Source organism: Oxyura jamaicensis, chromosome 2, assembly GCF_011077185.1.
Source record: "Oxyura jamaicensis isolate SHBP4307 breed ruddy duck chromosome 2, BPBGC_Ojam_1.0, whole genome shotgun sequence".
In the NCBI taxonomy this organism is placed as follows: Eukaryota; Metazoa; Chordata; class Aves; order Anseriformes; family Anatidae; genus Oxyura; species Oxyura jamaicensis.
The window spans coordinates 144,772,641-144,792,783 of record NC_048894.1 but is presented as its reverse complement, the minus strand read 5'-3'; the positions used below and the strand labels follow the sequence as shown (position 1 = coordinate 144,792,783).

Here is a 20,143-nt window from a genome sequence, read left to right as displayed (position 1 = left end):
TACTACACAGCACAAAGGGATACTTAAATCTTAACAACTTTATTTTTTTAAGGTGAAAGGGGGAGAAAAGGGAGAAAATGATGATCAATTATAGCATAGTGATGTATTCAAGCCCTGCATGTAGGTTAGCCCTCTTCTTCTAGGAGAGCTGTGCTCGTTGATGGATGTACTTTCATCTAATTTTAGCTGGCACAACTCCTGCCTATAAATGTTTTGAATGGCTAAGGAGATTTTGGTCAGTACTGCTTATTTCATCTGGAGACCTAGAGCAAAGTACACAGGAAATTGACTTCTGCTGTGTCAAACCAAGTGTATTTCAAGGAAGTTTGCTATACTTTTAAGAGAAAGTTTAGAAGAAATATATCTGGAGACAGACAAGGTAAAAAAAGAAGCAAGGAAGAGTGATGAGATAGCTCTTTCTGAGCTGAGAAAGCTGGTCTTTTTCTACTCTATAATTTAGTACGGTGTTTTTAGAAAGTTAGCTAGCTCTCACTGATGTTTTTGAAAGCTACGCTCAAAACAGATTGTGCTTTACCCATATATTAATTGAATCAATTTGCAGCCTCTTTTCTCTAATGAGTGACATATATTAAATTACAATTTGCCTAGTCTTGACCAGAATTGTAGATGTTTTTGATGCTTTTAGATTTTGTTAAATACTAGGTTTCACTAGCTATTATGTAACCTTAAATATAAAAAACTATACCTTTTAACATCTGTCATGCCCTATTTGCTGTCTAGTCACAGCCATAATTTTGCTGTTCTTCATCAGGCACAAAGCTGTAATTAAAAATTACAGGGCTTTTAAAGGGCTTAGTAAAATTGTACTCACTAGGGATGTCCTCAGGGCCCACAGCTGAAGTGTAGTTACCAGTCAGAAATTCAGCATACTAATGCAGATAGGCTCCAGCTCTCCACATCCATACCATCTGAACTCCGAGCCTTGATTTATTCACACCATGGCTTCTAACTCATTCTAACCAAGAAAGCTCCACGTATACACTAGTCAGATAATTGCACTAACTTACCTCCCAATACCGTCATGATTAAATAAATAAATAATGATGAGTCGAATACATAAGCTTAACACAGAATGTCATTAAAATCACAAAAGTTTATGTAGTGAGGAAGACATTTCCGAAGGTTGTGTGTGTTACATATTTGAAAACAATGAAACCTAGGAACACCCCATTATCTTGACAGAAAGTATGGGAGTTATCAGCCCATTTCACACAGCAGCTGGGATCAGGTGTGTGGTTGTGTTGTCTTCTGCAGTCTCTGCATATCCTCTCAATTATAATCACTTACAATGCATTGTGAGCATGCCTGCTGCTTTGCAGATACATGAAAGACAAGGCTGCTGCTCCAGGGAGCTTGTATCTTGACTCATATACAACACAAAGGCTAATAGTTCAAATGCATATGAGAGCAAAGAGATCCTTAGGGCAAAGTTGGTAATAGAAGGCTTCAGGCCAGACTGGAGCTTTTAGGGTGTCCTGGATAGGCCCTGATTTTCCTTCATAAAATAAATAATGAAGACCCAGTTTTATTTTAATCACTTCAGATATTTCAGGAATGTCGAATTTCCTGGCATTTATGAACACCTTACTCATTTGCACGTTACATTTTTGCACTCTAATTTGAACTCGTGGAGGTTTGTTTTGCAAAAATAACCTGTCCTGAATAATGCTCGTTAGTTGCAATAACCAGTGGTAACAAATAATAATAAAAACAAACACATGCAAATGTTTTCATGCCCCACTTGTACATGCCCTTGAATACTCTGTCCCTCTACTCTTGTCCTCTCAATATCATTAATGACGTAACTTGGGTGGGTGAAGGAACTCAAAGACTCTTTCTGTGTAGGCTACTATTTGCTGATACATTTAAAACCAAAGAAGACAGGCACTTTTGAGAGAGAAAAATCTTTCAAAACCTTTTTGACATCTCAAAATGAAACTTAAAAAGGGTATAAATGCACTGTTTTTAAGACAGCAAACGTCTCAGGGCAGGTCATGAGGGTGAGAGATGTTTGACATAATGAGCCTGGTGACAGGACGAGGGGGAATGGGCTAAAGTTGTGCCAGGGGAAGTTTAGGTTGGATATTAGGAAGAACTTCTTTACTGAACGGGTTGTTAGTCACTGGAATAGGCTGCCCAGGGAAGTGGTTGAGTCACCATCCCTGGAGGTCTTTGAAAGACGTTTAGATGTAGAGCTTAGGGATATGGTTTAGTGGAGGACTTGTTAGTGCTGGGTCAGAGGTTGGACTTGGAGGTCTCTTCCAACCTAGATGATTCTGTGATTCTGGATAAAGATGGTAAGCAGAGGAAGACTGAGGACCTCACGCTGTGGTGTGCCTGTACCCAGAGGTGACGATGGCACGCTCCTGATGCTTTTTGAGCCTTTCTCCCATGGAACCCCCCCTTTGGACACTTACGGGTAGCAAAGCAATGGAGGTCAACCCCTAAAGGTTCGCACCCTAGCAGCACCCCCACCAAACCCCACCAAACCACCACAAGCACCCCATGCCCTCCTCCCCATTCCGGAGCCAACAACCCCTCAGGGGCCGGGGGGGGGGGGAGCAGCCATTTCGCCCCCACACGGCGGCGGCAGGGGCTCAGCCGGGGACTACATTTCCCATGGAGCCGCGGGGCGGGCGCGGCCCCGCCCGGCTGTCAGCGGCCGCGCTGCAGGTTGATCGCGGCGGCTGCAGATGAGCCGAGCCCGTGCGCGGGCGGGGCGGGGGGGGGGCGGCCGGGGCAGCGCCGCCGGGACCGGGGCCAGGACCGGGGCCGGGGTCGGGACCGGGCTCGGCGCACTATGCGAGGCCGGGAGGATGGCGGTGGAAGGTAAGGAGGGCTCCGCGTCCCTTCGCCCGCCGCCCCCGGGGGCCCTCCTGTGTCTCCTCCCCTCCGGGCTCTCACCTGCGGCGGGGACGGAGCGGGTTTGGGGGCGGCACCGGGGGTGCGCGGCCATGCCCGGACCCAAAGCGGGGTCTGGGAAGGGGCAGGTGGGGGGGCGGCGGGTTGCGGGCGGCCCGGGGCATGCAGAGCCCTGGGGGTCGGCCCCGAGGTGCCGCCCCGTCGGGCGGGGGCGGCGGGTCTGCGCCTCCCTCTCTCCCTCCTTCCCTCTCTCCTTTTCCTTCCCTCCCTCCCAAATGCCCCCCCCAAGCCCTGAGCCCCCCCCACGGGCTTCTGCCCCCCGCCTCCCGGCCCTCGGTGCCACCCCCACCGCCGTGGTCGTGAGCCCCAGACAGCCCCCGGCCCGGGGACGTGTGCCCCCGCCTTCCCCCCTTGCCCCCCCGCCTTCCTTCCCCGAGCAAGAGGTGCCCAAATTCAAGGGGAGAGAGCTCGGTGAGCAGCCCGGTTCCTGGGGCAGGTGGCTGCTTCGTGGAGGTCTTCTGGTAGGTGCCACGCCGGTGGGCGCGTGGTCCCTCTCCGTGGAGCTTTTGGGGAGCTGAAGGAGAGCTGTGGGTCGGCGTGGGGGGAAAGGGGCATCTGGTGCATCTTCCTGCTTGCTGTCTGCCTCTGAACTTCCCTGTTTTCTAGCACTTAAGAGCAAGGCGTTGGGAATTCCTGCGTTCAGGGCCCATCTTGGTCTCCTCTGTGCCCACAGGAGAGCTGTAGGAGTCCACGGCATGAAAACCAGCCACACGGCCTCCCCCTGTGCATAACTTGGGGTATCTTGCTGTTCTGGGGGGTGCTCAGCTTCAGGCAGCCCCCGTTCAGCTCTGTTTCTCAGGTATAAGATCTGTGGCTCCATCTGAGGCCACCTGTATCCATGAGGATCATGCGGAAGCTCTTTCAAGTACCCAAGTGAGCAGCACAAATTAGTGCCAAGCTGAAACTTGGCCAGTGGACGCCTTAGCATCCCTGCAAAACAACTTCCTAGGCAAACTGATACTAAGGTAAATAAAAACACTACGTCTCAAAAGGTGCCTGTCCCAAGCTTTCAGCCTCTCCTTAAAGGAAAACAGGTCCTTTATGCCCAGGGCGCTTTGTTCAATAGCAGTTTTGGAGACCGTAATGGTGGAAGGAAGGTAGTGGTCCTGGATAAAAGCATTTCTTCTTCTGTGGCAAAAACTTAGCAATGTGAACCGCGCATGCGTGCCTGGTAGTGGGTAAGTAAATGAAATGGACTGCCATGCACCAGATGGTTCATACGCCAGCAGCAACCCCTCTTTCTGTGTGTCATCCTCCTTTATTCACTTGAAGTCCTTCTCAGTCTGTTTGCTAGATTTTTTCAGGTCTGTAATAATTCCTGTCATATCTGCAGTGCCTTCCATCTGAGAATCTCTAAAAGCTTTGTAAATATTAATGAAGGAAAGCTCTGCTAAACCTTTGGGAAGCAGTGCCTCTCCTTTCTCTTGAGCTGATTTGGGATTTGTTTCCTCTTTAACCCATTCTTCCCATTTCCTCTCCCCGGGATGCATCCCTGCTGTGGGCTCTCAAAACAGGCCTTCTTGTCTGTATGCCCCACTTTCCCCTCGCTTTGTTTTCTTCCTCCCTCGACTTTTCTTGCCTTTGTGCTGCTGCACAATTCCGCCCCTCTCACTAGCACAGCGAGATGACTCCTTACTTCTCCAGCACGAGGAGCCTTGTGGCTGCGACTACTTTCTGTCAATGCAGTGCACGCACATTTAAGTCCTTTTCTTACCCTCAATTTTCTTTTGGGACCGGGCTTCTTTGTGCGAATGCGCTGAAAAGCGTGCTTTTATCTTAATGCATGTTCCACAATGTTGGAGCCCTGGGTGTGGGCCGCGTGCTTTTCATGAACTGTGCCTCTTGGCAGGTAACACATGGCCCTTTTTTTAGGGAAGCCGAGCTTCCTCCATGTCCCTCATGGCTCCTGTCACCACAGCATGTGGATTGTGCTCTAGTCAAAAGTAAAGCTGCTGTGGAATTTTCCAAATTCAAAGAGTTTTGGAGAAAAAAATGCCAATTTGCTGAACTCAATGTCTTGGACTTAGGAAACACAAACTGCTTTTTTTTTTTTTTTTAGTTGATTTGTTTGTTTTTGTTGGAAAAAAAAAATGTTTTCCTGCTTTGCTGCTTGGGATCTTGAGAGCATAACCTTCTGTACCTCAGCTCTGGAAGCTTGGTAATAAGGAAAGCCCTGAAAACCTGGCTTAAGTGGAATGTGTCCGGCCTCTCAGGCTCAGCTGGGAGCTTGGCTAGCGTGGACTTCCTGGGTCTTCAGAACTCTTTTTATTTTTTATTTTTTTTAGTGTCACAAGGCTTCTGGACTGCCAGGCCTGCTAGCTTCTCGTGCGCACTCGCAAGCAGCCGGCTTTAGGACACAAGTGGCAGGGAGTGGGGGGGGTCCCTGGGGGCACGAGGGAACCACAGGTCCTGGAGCATGGGAGTTCCTGGCGGGAGCCAACATCCGCTGCCTGACCAGCTCTGCCACTGCTATTGTTCTGGGGAAAACAGCCTCAGCCACGAAGCCAGAGACTTTTTTTTTTACCCTCTTTCATTTCAGAAATGCTCCGTGTGGCTGAAATGGCAGCATTTTGTAACCTACAGTTTGCGGAGAATTTTGGGGTAAAAAAAATCTGACTTTATTTTAACAACCTGTTGAAATCTTCCTTGGGTTTGATTATTTTTAATGCTGTCTTAGGATGGATTGCTGGAGCTTAGTTATGGTAACAAATGTCCAGCAGTTTACTTAAAGAAAACATCCCATTTTTTTTTACCGGAATAGCTGTCAGAGATGGGTTTGCAAATATGAAATAGGAATTTGGAGGATACCAGAGTTCTTTGGCAGTTACATAACACACACCTGAGCAGGGGGTCAGACGGACTCAGCCAAAACAGAGCTTGATCTTGGTTCACTCTACTTGTCCCAGAAGAGATCTCATGGACTGGGTGGTCCTTCAGGCTCGTAATATCGGTGTTTGGGGTGGGTGAACATATCAGTGTCTGTGTGGGGAGAGAGAGTTTGCTCTCCTTACCACGAGCCCATCTAGATGGGAGCACTGCCAAGGTAAGTCTAATTTTAGACCTAGCAGTTTTGACAATGTTCCTTTAAGTGTTTTCCTCCCTCTAGTAAGAATGAAAGAACTAGGTCAGAGCCAGTCGAAAAAGGCTTTTGATCCCTGCAACAGTGTTCTCAAAAATATATTATAATTTTTTTTGCTCTTGTGCAGCAGAGGAAAAGGGGAAGAGAATGGTGACTTCCCCCCACAATGCTTCTTGCACAGGAAAGCAAGAGACTGACAACAGCCAGCAGATAATGTATGAGTGCAGGTAATCCCACACAGTTCTGTCAGCTCCCCTGCAGCTCTGACCTGCAGTATCTTGAAGATTTCTGAGCAAAAAAAAAAAAAAAAAAAAAAAAAAAAAGTGCCAATTATGTCATGGATTTATTTCCTAGCAAGTGTTTAGTGAAGCTTGGTCTAATGCCTTCTCTTCTATGCGTGTGCTTTGGAAAGTATATGCATATGTTCTTTGCTAGTCTCCTGAAAGCTGATGGAAAAATAAACTCTGTCCTGTCCTATGGCTCTTCTGCAGTGGTGGATCTACCTGCTGGAGAACATTTTTCACCAAGAAGCAGAGACTTGCTGACGTAAAATGACAGAAAGGCTCTGGCCTTGCCCTTCAGCAGCCCTGAAGGAGACTGGGGACACAGAGGAGTTGGGGGTGTTATGGGGTCTGGAGCCAAGGCTAACTGCTGCAAGACTGAAGTTGTTTGCAGCCTGGAACTGATTTCTGTCAGAGCAGTCCTGAATTTCAGCAGTGTGATACACCTGGGTGGAAAGCTTGCAGTGCTCAGCCAACTCCAGTGGATATTGAGTGCTGCCATGTGTTTCCTCAGAGCCTTGAGATACGGTGAGCTCATAACTTGCAGTGCCAGCTCTGCCAAGAATGTTAAAGCAAGTTCAGGACCATCAAAAAGAGAGTTTTGAAGTGAGTTTTAGTGTAGGTACCCATCATGCTGTTCTGTAGCGTGCTCAGTACAACTGTCTTAACAAGTGTTCAGTTATTCAGCATTTCCTTGTTCCTAAACCCACTCCAGGCTCAGACTGGATATCTACACACCTAAGATTTCATGGAATCTGATCTCACACATGTTTTTTCAGCACACTTAACTCCTTGCCTAGCAAAGAAGTCACAAACCCTGCCATTCAAAAATAGTATGTGCTTCCCTCGGTGCTCTTGTTTTCTTTAATAGTTTCCAACCACTCCTTAGCTTGAGGGGCTCAGACATGTGGCTTGGAAAGAGCTGCCAGTTGGAGGCAGAGCTGATATACGTGTCTGCCACTCCAGCTCAAAGTGTCCCATCAGATTATAGCAGAGGAGGGCGATAGGATCAGTGGTGGCAAGGCAAGAGGAAGACCTGAACTGCAGTCTTTGATCTTCGTGCAGCTTCTGTATGTCACTTGGTGACCATTTATTGTAAAAGTGCATCAGCAGTTACAGGATTCCAGGCTGGAACATAGCTCTTCCACCCCCTTTCACGTGGCAGTCTTCCTGGGCAGTAACATCTGTGCTCCTCTTTCTTGCTCAGCAGCAGCCTGACTTTGGAGGATAAGGCTTCCCTTCATGCCCCACCTCAGCATGCACACAGCTTGGTGGCAACATGCTCCTCTGTGCTGAACCACCCCTTAGCAACTCAGAGAGGAAGGATCTACCTTTGAAAAGTCAACTCTGTTGCAGTTCCTTGCATCTTTCAAAAGATAGGTAGTTAATGATCCCTCTCCAGAGGAACACTAACTATCTAAAGCCAAACATCTGCTTTGGACTGTAGGCTCTAATTTCCAACAGGTACGCTACTCAGGCATCGTAAAGGGAAGCTGCAAGCTGAAGTTCAGGAGGTGCATTGTGGCAATCAGACACCCCAAAATTAAGCTGGTGCAATAAAGAATGGCACTACATTGAAGTCAACTTGGGTGAGTTTAGACCGAGTGGCGAGGGGACATGATTTCAGGTTGTGTGGTCGTTTTCCTCTGCCTGCTTTTAGAAATGAACTTACATTAGGCAGGAATCAGTTTAGGCTTGGCATATCACTGCATTTTCCTTGGAGGAGATCTTGCTGTAGCACAAGCGTGTACCTGAAAACTCAGAAGTGTTTTCAGGTCAACCAATTCCGTGACTGTTTGTTCTTACCCTTTAAAACACCTGGAAGACTCCAAAGCTCCAGGAGGACATTGATTGATGTAAATTGGCTGTTCTGATGCAATGGAATCCCATCCCAAGGATAAAACTTGTCTGGTGGTGGTGGTGATGTATGGGCGAAGGAAAGAATGGTGCTTTGAAAGTTCATGTAGTTTCTCTACCAAGAAAAGAAAGTGAGAGAGCGAATGACAGAAGATAGATGTTATTTGCGTTTCCTAACATGCTCCTGGAAAGCACTGACAAAGCCTATAGTGACACCGTAGGATCCCACATTTACTGCTTAAATGGAACTTAAAAAACAGATTTTTTCTTGAGAGTTTTTTTTTTTCTTCCCCTAAGATGTCCAGGCAAGGTAGGTAACATAAAGGAGGCTGTGTAGCTTTGTTCCTCCCACGGGTCAGTTTATGAGGACAGGGCGAGCTGTTTGGAGCCAGTCTCTTGGACTTTGCAGGACTGCTTTGTCACAAGGGCTATGACAGGAGAGCAGCCATAGAAGCACCGTAAGTGAGGCACTGCAGCCAGGTGGTGTCAGAGTTGCAGACTGGTGCAGGGTTTTCAGCTGATAGCACCGGGGAGGATTCAGTCCAAATCTTCTCAAGGCTTGCCAGTGAGTGCAGATATAAGTGTCTGGGTAGCACTGGGAATTACTGTTTTGCCAACTGGACTTTCAGAGTGCTACAACTACCTAGTAGAGCTGTTGGAGGGCTACTGCTCAGCGTCCTGAGTATTGAGCTTTGGGGCTAGGGGTGCTGTGTCTGGTTCTGGTGCTAACTTTCTCTGTTGTCATGACTGAGACAACTTTAGCCTCCATGCTTGTGCCCTGTCCCATCTCTCTGGCCTCTCTTTTGCTCAAAGGATATGATCTTTGAGGCAAGGACTCCCCTTTCTGTGAACAAGAGATACTCAAAGGTTGGACTGAGCAATCCTATGGTGAGTTACTTCTTATGAGAGCTGCTGCCTTTGACTGCCATACAGATGTTTAGCCTTGAAGATTAACAATTGAACTACTCATCCCTAAATTATGTGCTCAAAGCATGCAGAGAATGTAGAGGGAGTAGTTTTGGAAGGTGCCAAAGGCAAAGGTGGAGAAAAGGGCCAGAAAATTGAGTAATTTTGAAGTCTTCTGGAACCGTCTGGTTGGTCATGGTCAAAATAGCAAATAGAATTTAGGAACTATGAGGAAGAGCTCAAAAAAAAACTTTTAAAAAACTATTTCATTGGATATTGCTCTTTTATTCTCAGTGCTCTCTGCAGTTTTGCTTGCCACACCCCAAAAAAGACACAGGGCTGGAAGGACTAGAGAAAAGGGCAATCAGCTGGTTAGAGGTATGGTATGTTTTTTGAGGGAAGGTTCTGGTTCTTTAACCTGTAAAGGAGATGACCATGAAGAGAATCCTTAGACATTGATAAATGGTTTGGAGAAGGTGGAAAAGGAACTGGGTTACAAGGCAGAACAATGAAGGTATTGGCTTTTGTGCTTAAAAAAATAATAGTTTTTCAAATTACACGATTCCTAAGTTCAACCTTGGGTCATTCCTAACATGCCATGACAAGTTTAATTCACGTACGTGCTGTTCTCACACTGTTCCCTTAAGTGGTGGCATATGGGGCTGGACTTCGTCAGACCCATCCTGATCACTTCTATGAGAAAATCTGACTTGTGTGCACCCAGAACAACCCCACTCACCACAAGAACTCAACTTGGATCGAGGCTGTACATTCCCTCCCCTTTGTGCAGGGTCCTTGCTCTCAGAGAGGATGGTGAAGGAGATGCTGTCAGTGGCTGCACGTTACCCATCCGTGAGCTCAACTTGGCTTAAAAGAGCAGCTTCATCACACTGGACAGCAAGAGATCACTGTAATGTGTGCTGCTCCTTGGTGAAGCAAGCAGGTGGGCAGCAGGACTGAATGTGGGCTGAAGAGAGCTCTGCATTCATCTATGGGATCTAAAATGCTTGCAGAGAATATGTGACTGAGTAGGAAAAGGGCCTGTGGATGAAATTTGGAGTGGATTGTAGCCTGTCTTTAGTGCAGTCCTGTCCACCTCTGTCTACTGTGGAACCTTGTTTGGTTTTCTTTTGGTAGAGGGCATTTTAGCTGAGTTGATTTGCTTCTCTGCAAATATCCCAGTAAAAGCAAGAAACAGACTTTAATAATGCTCTTTCAGAAATAAAAGGAATTTTAATGTGTGCAAATAGAAGCTTTCTCCTGGATTTTCCTCCAGCAAAATAATTGCATGCTCTCAGCTAATGGTTTGTCACTACAAGAGTCAGCTGTGGTACTGGAGGGAGTAGGACACAGTGGTATGAGTAAGCTGTAGGAGGTAAAGAATTTTGCTGGGGGAAGGCACAAAGGCATTTCCAGGCTCCTTTGTTAAATGTGCAAGGGAAGGGATAGCCTTGAGGACCGACAAGAGGTAACTTAACAGGCAGCTGAGAGAAAGCCAGGACTGGAAACAGAAGTCAGCTGCCAGATTGCGACTAGTTATGCTAGTGGGAATGGATGACTGTTTCTGCCTTTGCATGTTGATGACTTTGTGCATCATACATAGGACAGGGAGTAAAGCCTGCGTTCACAGCTGAATTGCAGCTGTTTGTGTTGCATGTGCTCAGCAGACACCAGCTTCCATTAGGGGCAGTAGGGCAAAGGCAAGAGATCTGTGATGTGTGTGTGGGACAGTGCACCGCTGATGCTGTAATATTTACCTGTGTGCATCTGGGCTGGGCTTGGTATGTGCTGGATGGACTTGCTGGGCTGTACCACTGGTTGGTTGTAGAATTGAGTAGTAGTGTGGTTAGGATTGGGAGCTTTCTTAGAAATACAGGCTGTGGTTGGCCATGACTTGCTAATCTATACAGCAAAAATATTCAGGAGCTCATTTGATGACCACAAGACAAGTTTGCTCCAGGAGTAGTGGAACCAATGAAGACTTGCTTCTCACCCAGTTGAATCATAACATCATTAAGGTTGGAAGAGACCTTCAAGATCATTTGGTCCAACCATCCCCCTACCACCAATGTCACCCACTGAACCATGTCCCTAAGCACCACGTCCAGCCTTTCCTTGAACACCCCCAGGGACGGTGACTCCACCACCTCCCTGGGCAACCCGTCCCAATGCCTGACTGCACTTTCTGAGAAGAAAAGTCTCCTCATTTCCAACCTGAACCTCCCCTGGCACAACTTGAGGCCATTCCCTCTAGTCCTATCACCAGTTACCTGTGAGAAGAGGCCGACCCCCAGCTCCCCACAGCTTCCTTTCAGGTAGCTGTAGAGAGCCATAAGGCCTCTCCTGAGCCTCCTCCTCTCCAGACTAAACAACCCCAGTGCCCTCAACCGCTCCTCACAGGACTTGTGCTCCAGACCCTTTTCTATCTAATTCTCTGTGTTCACTCTGAAATCCTCAGTGGGCAACAACCAGTGGTATCTAGTCTGGAGTTGGCACAAGTTGTTTGGTACTGACTGCAATGTATGGTGGATTCTTTTCCTCCAGTGAGATTATTAATTCAGCCCTCTTCCCATCTGTCTACCTCCTGATTTGTGTTTTTCATACTCAGGCCTCTTACCTCCTGTAGCATCCTCTTTGACTGTAAGGCCGTGCATCTCACAAACCTATCTGAAATCCAGAGGAGTTGTTCACTTTTCAGGAGAAACTTTGCAGATGCTGGCATAAGCCTTTTTATTAACAATGGATAAAATCAATTTGTAAAACATACTTCAGACAATGGATTACAGCACAAGAGAGTTGGTAGTATGTTCTTGTATATACGGGATGCATGTTACTTATTGACCTTTATTACTTTTTTTCCCACTGAGGTCCGTTTACTATGAGCTAATTGCATAGCTCACTAGTTCGCTGTCTTTGTCCCATTTTCGTTCTATATACCTGCGCAGGGTTTAGCATAGACTTGCCTTGCTCACTGAACTGGCCTGTTTTTCAATGAGCCCATCTGTTGCCATTGTGAATTCAAGAGCTGCTTGCACCAATTGTACATTTATTAAAACAGAATGAAAAAAATGCTTCAGAAATAGTTTGGCTACCCAGCCCTTGTCTCTGCTTTTCATCACGCGGTCCTGTGGCTGTTACAAAAGGCAGATCTTGCGTTGCCGAGGCTCCGGGGCCTGTCTGGCCCAGCGGTAGCCAGTGCAGGCTGTGTCCTGAAGAGCAGGTGGAACAGAAACCTCTTGGATTCCAGAGTTACTAGAAGCTGTGAAATAAGAGATGGAAAGTAGGTATTGCCTTACATAAAATAAATGAGTAGTTTCCAGTAGGAAAATTGACAAAAATGCAAGAGCAAATTTCTTAACTGAGTAGACCAAAGTGCATACGAATCCTGGTGGGACAAGGGTCTTTAAAGGCAAGCCTGGCATATACAAAAAGATTTCTTGTTTTGGACTTGGCGTTTCTGTTCAGTAGACGAGTAGGGAGTATTTCTCCTCTTTATACACTTAGGATTTGCATGGGCTTCAACCAAATTATGGGATTATTTGCTCAGTTTGAGTCAGACTGAAACTCCTGAGATACTTGTTCTGGTTTCATGATGTCTTTCTGATCCTATACACGACTCATTGCTATCATCTGCCTCTTACACCTGAGGTGTAAGAGAGGTGTGTGGAGTGCAGGCAGCTGTCTAATGTTTTTTCCCTTTTTGCTTTTGCCTTTGGCTTTAGTTTTGGGCATTCTTTCTTTGTTTTTTGGAGAGAGTGAATGGCTTGTAGTATTAATTTCCTTGGCACCACGGTGTCACCACTCAGTTGCTCAGCCAGAGCTGCTAGCCACACCAGGAGTGTGGGTACTTCTGGCTTTGTCTTTCTGTTCCTGTCTGCCTGAGCTCTGAACCCAAACCACCTGGTGCAGCTCATTGGTAGGACCGCTTTGCAAAATTCCCCGCAGCTCAGCCCTGGGTTTTGGCACAGCCTATTTGTATTTGTTTAACGCTCACTTCTGATGCTGACCAGCAAAAACAGTTAACTTGCCACTGGTGTTAATTTAGCAAAGCACTTTGGGGCTTCACCCTTCGAGGAGGTTTCTGGTAAGTCCATGTTGTCTGTACTGAAGCAGAAGAAATCCTGATGCACTTGAGGTTTCTTGGTCCGTGTGAATGCTGCTGAGACCATTAGACAAGCAGCTTGGAGAAACGGTAGGCAAGATCTTGAAGGCTGCCAGCAACCTGGATGGCAATGTAACCAGCAGGATAGGTTCATGTGAGATCTTGACTATAGCTTCAGCTGGCCCAAAGTGATGAGTTGGTGGGACTGGGCTGGTTTACATTAGCTGGAGGTTGCACTGCATGGGGAGGTAATTCCTTAGGCAAAAACCAGACAGTTTCTCAAAGTAGGAACAGATTGATGAGGTGGGCAGACCGTCCACAGGAGTTACAGAAACAGATTAATGTGGAAAACTTCCTGCCAGATAACGTAGTCATAATATTCCTATATTTTATGGTACTAATTAAGGTCATCTGTATAAGTGGTTTTAATCTTGTGTTTTTATGTTTTGTTTTGTTTTTTTTTTCCCTTTCAAGAATTGTAGAAGCAGTAACAACTACTCAGGTTTGACAGTTTCCTGACTAATCCCGTGTTCTCTAGGGATGTTCAGAATTACTGGTAGGGTACAAGCTTCTGGAAATTTGGGTAGGGCTTTGTGTGCAGCTCCTTCTTGTTCATTTGGTCAATGCAAGCAGCCATCTGTCTGGAACAAGATCTGTTTTCTATGTCAGTGTCTCCCTGATTCTGATCAATGCAGTTACAGTGGATTGTGAATGATACCAAGCAAAAAGCCCAGTGGATGCTGTTAGACCACCCAGTATTGGAATGCAGCACCTGGAAGTGTGCAGGAGCCTGGCTGAAAGAGCTGACTGCAGAATTGTGTATGGTCGGAGACTTGGTTGGCCTTTGAAGAACCAAGCAAAGATGGGAAGGTGGATTGTGTGGACACAGCTCCTAGCATAGTGCAGCTAAGTCCGTGGCACAAGTACATGAAAGGGAGCTTGCGTGTTTGCAAGTATTTTACCTTTGAAAGTTTTCTAACGGTTCAGAGGTTGGATGGGTGTCTCCTGTGCGCTCTTTCTGTCTCCAAAGAGCAAAAGCAAGCACATGACTGTGATGCACGCAGAACAGGGCAGATGAGTAAGAAGATGCTATTTTTACTCAATTGCTTTTCAGAATAGAGCAATTGTTACTGCATGCAACTCAAGCACTTGCCAAGTATGCTTTAATGCAGTCTTAATTGATCTCCTTAAAATTTTGAGCAGCCAGCAGTGTTCCCACTGAAACAAGTAGCTCAGAAACGTTTGACACGGTAGGCAGTGGAGCGCGCAGAGGTGAAGATTGATCCTGGGTTTGATCTGCTATGCCTTGAGCCCCCAGATGGAGAGACTGACTCCCCATCTGGCCACACAAAACTTTGGATGTATCAAGGCTGACTTCTGAAGAGTGCCTTCAGGCTCATCTCAAGATTGTCAGAGTACCCTCTAGTCAAATGCCGGGCCTCCTCCCAGCTGCCAGTAGCTTTCTGTGGCTCTTGGTGACTGCTGTGTACCATCAGGCGTGCTCAGACAAGCTGTTTCCGGGCTGCTTGCTGTCCGTGAGGCAGACGTGGACGGGAGGAAGGCAGCTAGGGGAGCAGAGCCTGCACATTGCCCTGAGAGCTCCTTCAGAGCTGAGTACATGTGCCGGAGGGGAGCTGCGTGGGCACAGAGCTCTTCTCCCCATCAGATTCTGGAGGGCAACAAATTCCCCTGCTCTGTCTGTTCAGAAAGGTGCTGGGTTTGCATTCTAACATATGGGAAAAATACACTGCATTGCGTTAGGTTGTTTTTTTTTTGTTTGTTTGTTTTTTTCCCTTCCCTAGTCTTTTAGGGCAGATGTGGTCATTTTTCCACTTTGGGTGCTCATTTTACTATTTTCTCACAGTTTCTGACTCTCCTAACTTGGCAGATCTAAGCAGCCTTTCCTTTAAAGTTCTGGAGAAGGCGATATTTTCCTGTAGATTCAGCTCTGCCATTGAGGTAGGAGTACAAGAGCACTCAAGTACATTTGTTTTTAAATAATTGGTTTTCTAAATGTAATCTGTAGATCTGTGTCATTGTGTCTGCCAGCACCATTTGTCATGTGCTTGTTGCTCCGCGGTCGGTGCTGTACAGAGCACCCAGCCCCAAAAGGAGAACGTTCCCACCGCAGAAAGCTTTCAATCCAAGCAAGATAACAATTGTTGGGAAGCGTGAAGACAGACACAGCGTTAATCAGCTGTTAGGTGGGGTTTTCAGCACGCTGGTAGGCATGAAGGGAAAGGAGAATTTCAGCAGTCTGGAAGGGGATGGAGACTTGTGTTACTGAGATACAGGGATGATGTCTGGAGTAAGACTGGAAGGGGTTCTGCTTCAAAATCTAAGGATGCTACTGATAGGTATGGTACTAGGCTCGTGCTATCAGCTGGTAATGAAGTGGGGTTTGGTGGCCTGATGGGCTTGTAATGTCTGCGAGTGCTGAGATGGATTTGATCTGGCACAACAAAGAAGTGCTGGGACTGTTGTCAAAGCAGTGGTATGGGGAAATGCCAGAGGATGGGGGAAGGTAGTGTTAGCCAAGGGCAGGGTAGAGAGAGGCAGAAGCCTGGACAAGTATTTTAGTAAGAAACTCCTTTGTCTATAGTTAGAAGAATCTTTGTCAGACATTATGGAAGTCCTGGAAGAGATGAGCTTTGCAATTAAGAGTCAGCAGATCAGAGAAGTTGGATTGTGATTAAGTTGGTGATTTGAGGTCTCTTGTTAGAGCTGCTTAGATCAGTTCTAGAGGACTTCAGCCCTGGAAGCTGTCAGCCCCCCAGGCCCTTCAGCTTTGCATAGCCAGTCCTGAAGTTTTGAGCTGGTCTTACCTGGCTGAAATTATACAAGGTGCTGATTTGAGAAGAGGGGGTGCTGTTACTGCCCAGACCTTCACCTCTTTCCCTGCTTTTATCAAATCTCGGAAGGGAGCAATTATGGTTTTTGTATTGACATTTTTTTTTAAAAAGCAAGAGCTCTGTCTGCTCTAGAAATGAAAATAAGGGATTTCTGTCTGCTAACGGAAAGTAACAGAGAATGCAGGAGAATGCTCTTTCCTTCTTTGTCTCTGTGCAGCTCAGAGCTGGAGGAAGCACTGGAGAAAAGCAATAGAGCTGGCTACCTGATGATGCCTCCTGACAGAGATAATAGCTTTGCCAAGTGACCAAGGTGATACTTATTCTCACTTCTGCATGTTTTCCGACAGTCTACCTTATCCTCGTGCTGAGGGTCTTGCTCTGGGTTTGCCTTCCTGAAGCAACACTGACTCCCAGGCTTAGTGGTAAGCCAAGACTGTGATGGGGGGGAAGAAGGAGGGATGAACTCTCTTTGCTTCTCCCTCTTCTCCTAGAAAATAAATTTAAAAGTTATTTATTTCTCCCACCCTAACACTGGCAACTTTGGAAAAGTCTTTTCTGAGGCAGTCCATGTTTCTTTTGAACAGTCACATCTTTTCAATGAAAAGGTAATGGGAGCATATGTAGTTGCCAGCAGCCTCTCCAATTTATTTTTCCTCCTGTATCCTAAAGGAACCCAAAATAAAGCATCGCTGAAACAGCGCTACCATTCTTTACTCTTGAAAGAATGATGGGCTAAGAGTCGAGCAGTGCCTTGCCACGTGATTCCTTTTTTTCTTAAGCCATTCAGGTGATGATTATGCTGCCATGTTACCAGAAAGCTGGGTCGCTTGCTCCCTGTACTGCACAGCAAATTGGTGCTGTAACCTAGAAGTCTTTCCTTGTCGGCTTTTGTTGTGCATCCCGTCCTCCTCCCGAATCTGTATTGTTTGGGGCCACTGGGAAGGGAGGGGTTGCAATCCACAGGAAGCTTGCTGCTGGCAGCCTTCTTCCAGCCAGCTCGAGTCCCACTGGGCTTTGTGATTTCTCTCTGGTGAGCGCTGAAGGGAGGCTGGCAGCCAGAAGCTGCACATTTCTGGATGCTGCTGTGGTGTGTTAGTGTTATGAAGGAGTGCGCAGGAGTCCTCCTGTTGGGCTAGGCAAGATACTTGCAGGAAAGACAGTTGGATAGTTATTTTGTGGCCCCCATTCCTTACCAGTCCTCTTTCACTGCTCGTTTCCAGCCTCTGCTTGAGCAGGGTGTGCTGGAAGGGAGTGCTTTTACAGGGTGGTTAGGGTATCTCCCTTTTTGTTGTGAAGGAGGAGAATTGCAGTCTTAAATCTGGCTACTAACAGAACAGCTTCCATATGTATTGGGCCGTGGAAAAGTCTGCCTTGGTGGATCACGTCTATTTTTTCTGTGGTCTGGAGGACAAAGTAGTCATTAGTAATTACTTTTTTTCTTTTAGGTAGGCAAATATGATCTAGAAGAGAGATCATGATAGGTCAGTGTGATCTAGGAGACAGGGATTTTTTTGGTGTCCTTACACACACTGGAATGTAAACATAAACCACACAACAGTCTCTTCGAAACCTCCCTTGGGAGCCTGAAAGTGCTGAAGACTCCCTCCGTCATAACGGCTCATCAGGTTCACGATACTTCCCCATAACAGCCATACAGCCTGTAGGCTTCACTGCTGAAGTAAAAAGGTTTTTACATATTTTTTTTTCTGTTGCAGAAAGAGGTTCTGTAAGGGAAAAATCAAGCAGCTGTGCTCAAGTTTAGCTCCACTGTGGTCTTGTAGCCATGATAAAAGCAAAATCCAGGGAGAGGTAGGTCTGGCATGTATCTAGAAATAAAGGACTCAAAAGTTAGGAAGTTCTTCTACTGAGATTATGAAGGTTTAAGTGTTTAAATTTTGGATTGACTCAGTGGTGTGCCTGGGAGAAGCAGTAGGAGGAGAGGTGCCTTGCAGAATGTCGTCTGTTTTCCCTCCTCACCAGTGAGAGGCAATGGCAGAATGAGGAGACTTGGGTTTTCCTTTGCCTGCAGCCAAGCTACAGAATTGGTTTGAATGAAGGAAGAGAGACTTTCGAATAAAAAGAGCTGCAGCTAGGCTTGGGGAAGAACTCCTTAGAGCTGCCTTGGGAAACTGGGCTCTGTAACAGCTCTCCAGGAAGAAATTGCAGATGCCTGGCCTGCTGAAATGAGGCAAGAAGATGGCAGATATGAGCAACAGCCATGCAGACTGCTGCAGACCTCTTTTCCTTTAGGCTCCCTTATAGCCACTCAGAGTAAGAGTGAAATTTAGTTCCCTTCCAATTTTTACTTTAATATACTGGTTTTCTGTGTGCCGGTGACACGTTTTTTCATTCTTCTAGCAAGAATGCAGTTTGTAATAAAACGTGGCAATTCCTTACTTCTTTCCATCACTCAGTGTTGTCAATGAATTACCCTTCATAATGTTCTCTTGGCTTGAACGTAGAATAAGTTTCCATCCTTAACTTGCAGATGTAGTTATTGTAGCCCTTGTACAAATCACTTGTTGTTTACAAGTATTTGGGTGTTTTTGAAATCCCAAGGAGAAAAGGCAAATTTTTGGTCTTCTGGGTTTGCTTTAATTCTGCGCCAAGGATTTTCTATTATTTAACCTCAAAGTTTTCAGTTAGGATTTGGATTTCAGGTGTATGGATATCCAAAGGTGCTGCAGTTGAAGGACCCCTCGCTTCCTGAGCCTGCTGGGGCCTGTTTTCCATGAGAGGCTTTCGGGGCCTTTTACATAGCTGCTAAAGCTGGCAGTTCTCATTCCTTCCCCTGCTCCCCACCCTTTGCGTCTAAGCCAAGCACGAGTAAAAGGGCAGCTTTTGTTCTGGTTTCACATTGTTTTTTGGGTTTCTATTTGGGGCTGTCAAATATCACACCACTGCATAAGAACAAGGGAGCTCGGGCCATTAACTGAGCTGTGCTAGAGGTAGCGCAGTTACCCGTGAGCAGGAATACCAAAATCTGATCCTTGCATCAAGGGAAGTTGCCTCAGGATCCATACGTTTTAAAATCTCTGCGTGTGCCAAGAAGGTTATTAAGGCTGCTTCTCTCCGTGAGTGCTGGAACTGTGAAATTTCAGGCAGAAAACAATTAAATCACCACCATAGTTCTAAATGTGCGTTTCTGTGGGATGGTTTGCATTTGTTTTCTTTTTTTTCCCCCTCTGGCTGCTTTCCTTATTCTGCTATCATTAGTCCACACCTCATTATATGCTCCTAGAGAGCACATCCCTCTTGCTTGTTAGGATGGCGTGGGTGGTGATTTGCAGCGGTACAAAATGCTGAAGGGAGATGATCAGCTGGGTAAGGCATTACTGTGCAAAGACCGATTTGCTGTGCGCAGCTCTCTTATCCCACGTTGGTTAGAACCTTGCATGTTATAGGTAATGGAAAATGCAATAGAAAAACTTGAGCTTTCTTGCCTAGAAAAGAGAAAAAAGGTATGACTGAAGGATAAATACACGGGGTAGATTGTCCTATGCTAGTAAAAGTTGTAAGCTGGGGGACTCTGGAGTGATGCCAGGAGGATATATTTTGACACAGAAACTTGCACAAAATAGCCTTATACAGTGTTGCATTCCCTTGCATTTTCTTCCTCAAATATCTTATCCTGGATCCGTGTCTAGCTACGGACAGTTCTTTTGCCATTATCTGTCATAACTCTGTTATTGTATGGCATTTCTTAGTGCTTTGTGATAAGTGCTTGCAACATTTGGGTTCTTCTATCCTAAGCAGTGTTTTTTTGTTTTATATTTTTCCCAGCTATCCATTGCAATCTGAATCCGAATGGTATTGATCACCCTGTCCCTACAGAAGGTATTAATCTGCAACTTGAAGGTGAAGGAGTTGAATCGCCCCCTGCGAAGAACACCAGTGCTCCAAAAGGGCCTGAGTCAAAAGAGACCCCCAAAAAGCAACAAGTGGAACCAGAAATATCTAAAGTAAGTAGAGCTGGATCCTTACTTATTTTGGTGAGTCTTTAAGAATTCAGGCATTTTGAAGTCCTGACTACTGCTAAAAAAAAGCATTTATCATCCTGTTGAAGACATACAAATGTGCAAAAATAAGTCTAAAGAAGTGGGTGTTACAGAAGGGAGGTATT

The 20,143-nt window shown here is 46.2% G+C and overlaps 1 protein-coding gene across 2 annotated transcripts in view; it reads left to right on the top strand.

Moving 5' to 3' along the window:
- The first annotated feature begins 2,701 nt into the window (after positions 1 to 2,701).
- Positions 2,702 to 20,143, top strand: part of SAMD12 (sterile alpha motif domain containing 12) — a 166,937-nt gene continuing 149,495 nt past the window's right edge. The window contains exons 1-3 of one of the 2 annotated variants that reach the window (XM_035317358.1): positions 2,714 to 2,850; positions 17,466 to 17,501; positions 19,804 to 19,982. In XM_035317358.1, the coding sequence (XP_035173249.1) occupies positions 17,495 to 17,501; positions 19,804 to 19,982 (186 nt within the window). In that variant the 5' untranslated portion in view covers positions 2,714 to 2,850; positions 17,466 to 17,494. Of the gene's footprint in view, positions 2,851 to 17,465; positions 17,502 to 19,803; positions 19,983 to 20,143 lie in introns of both variants that reach the window. The other variant, XM_035317357.1, reaches the window with a different exon arrangement.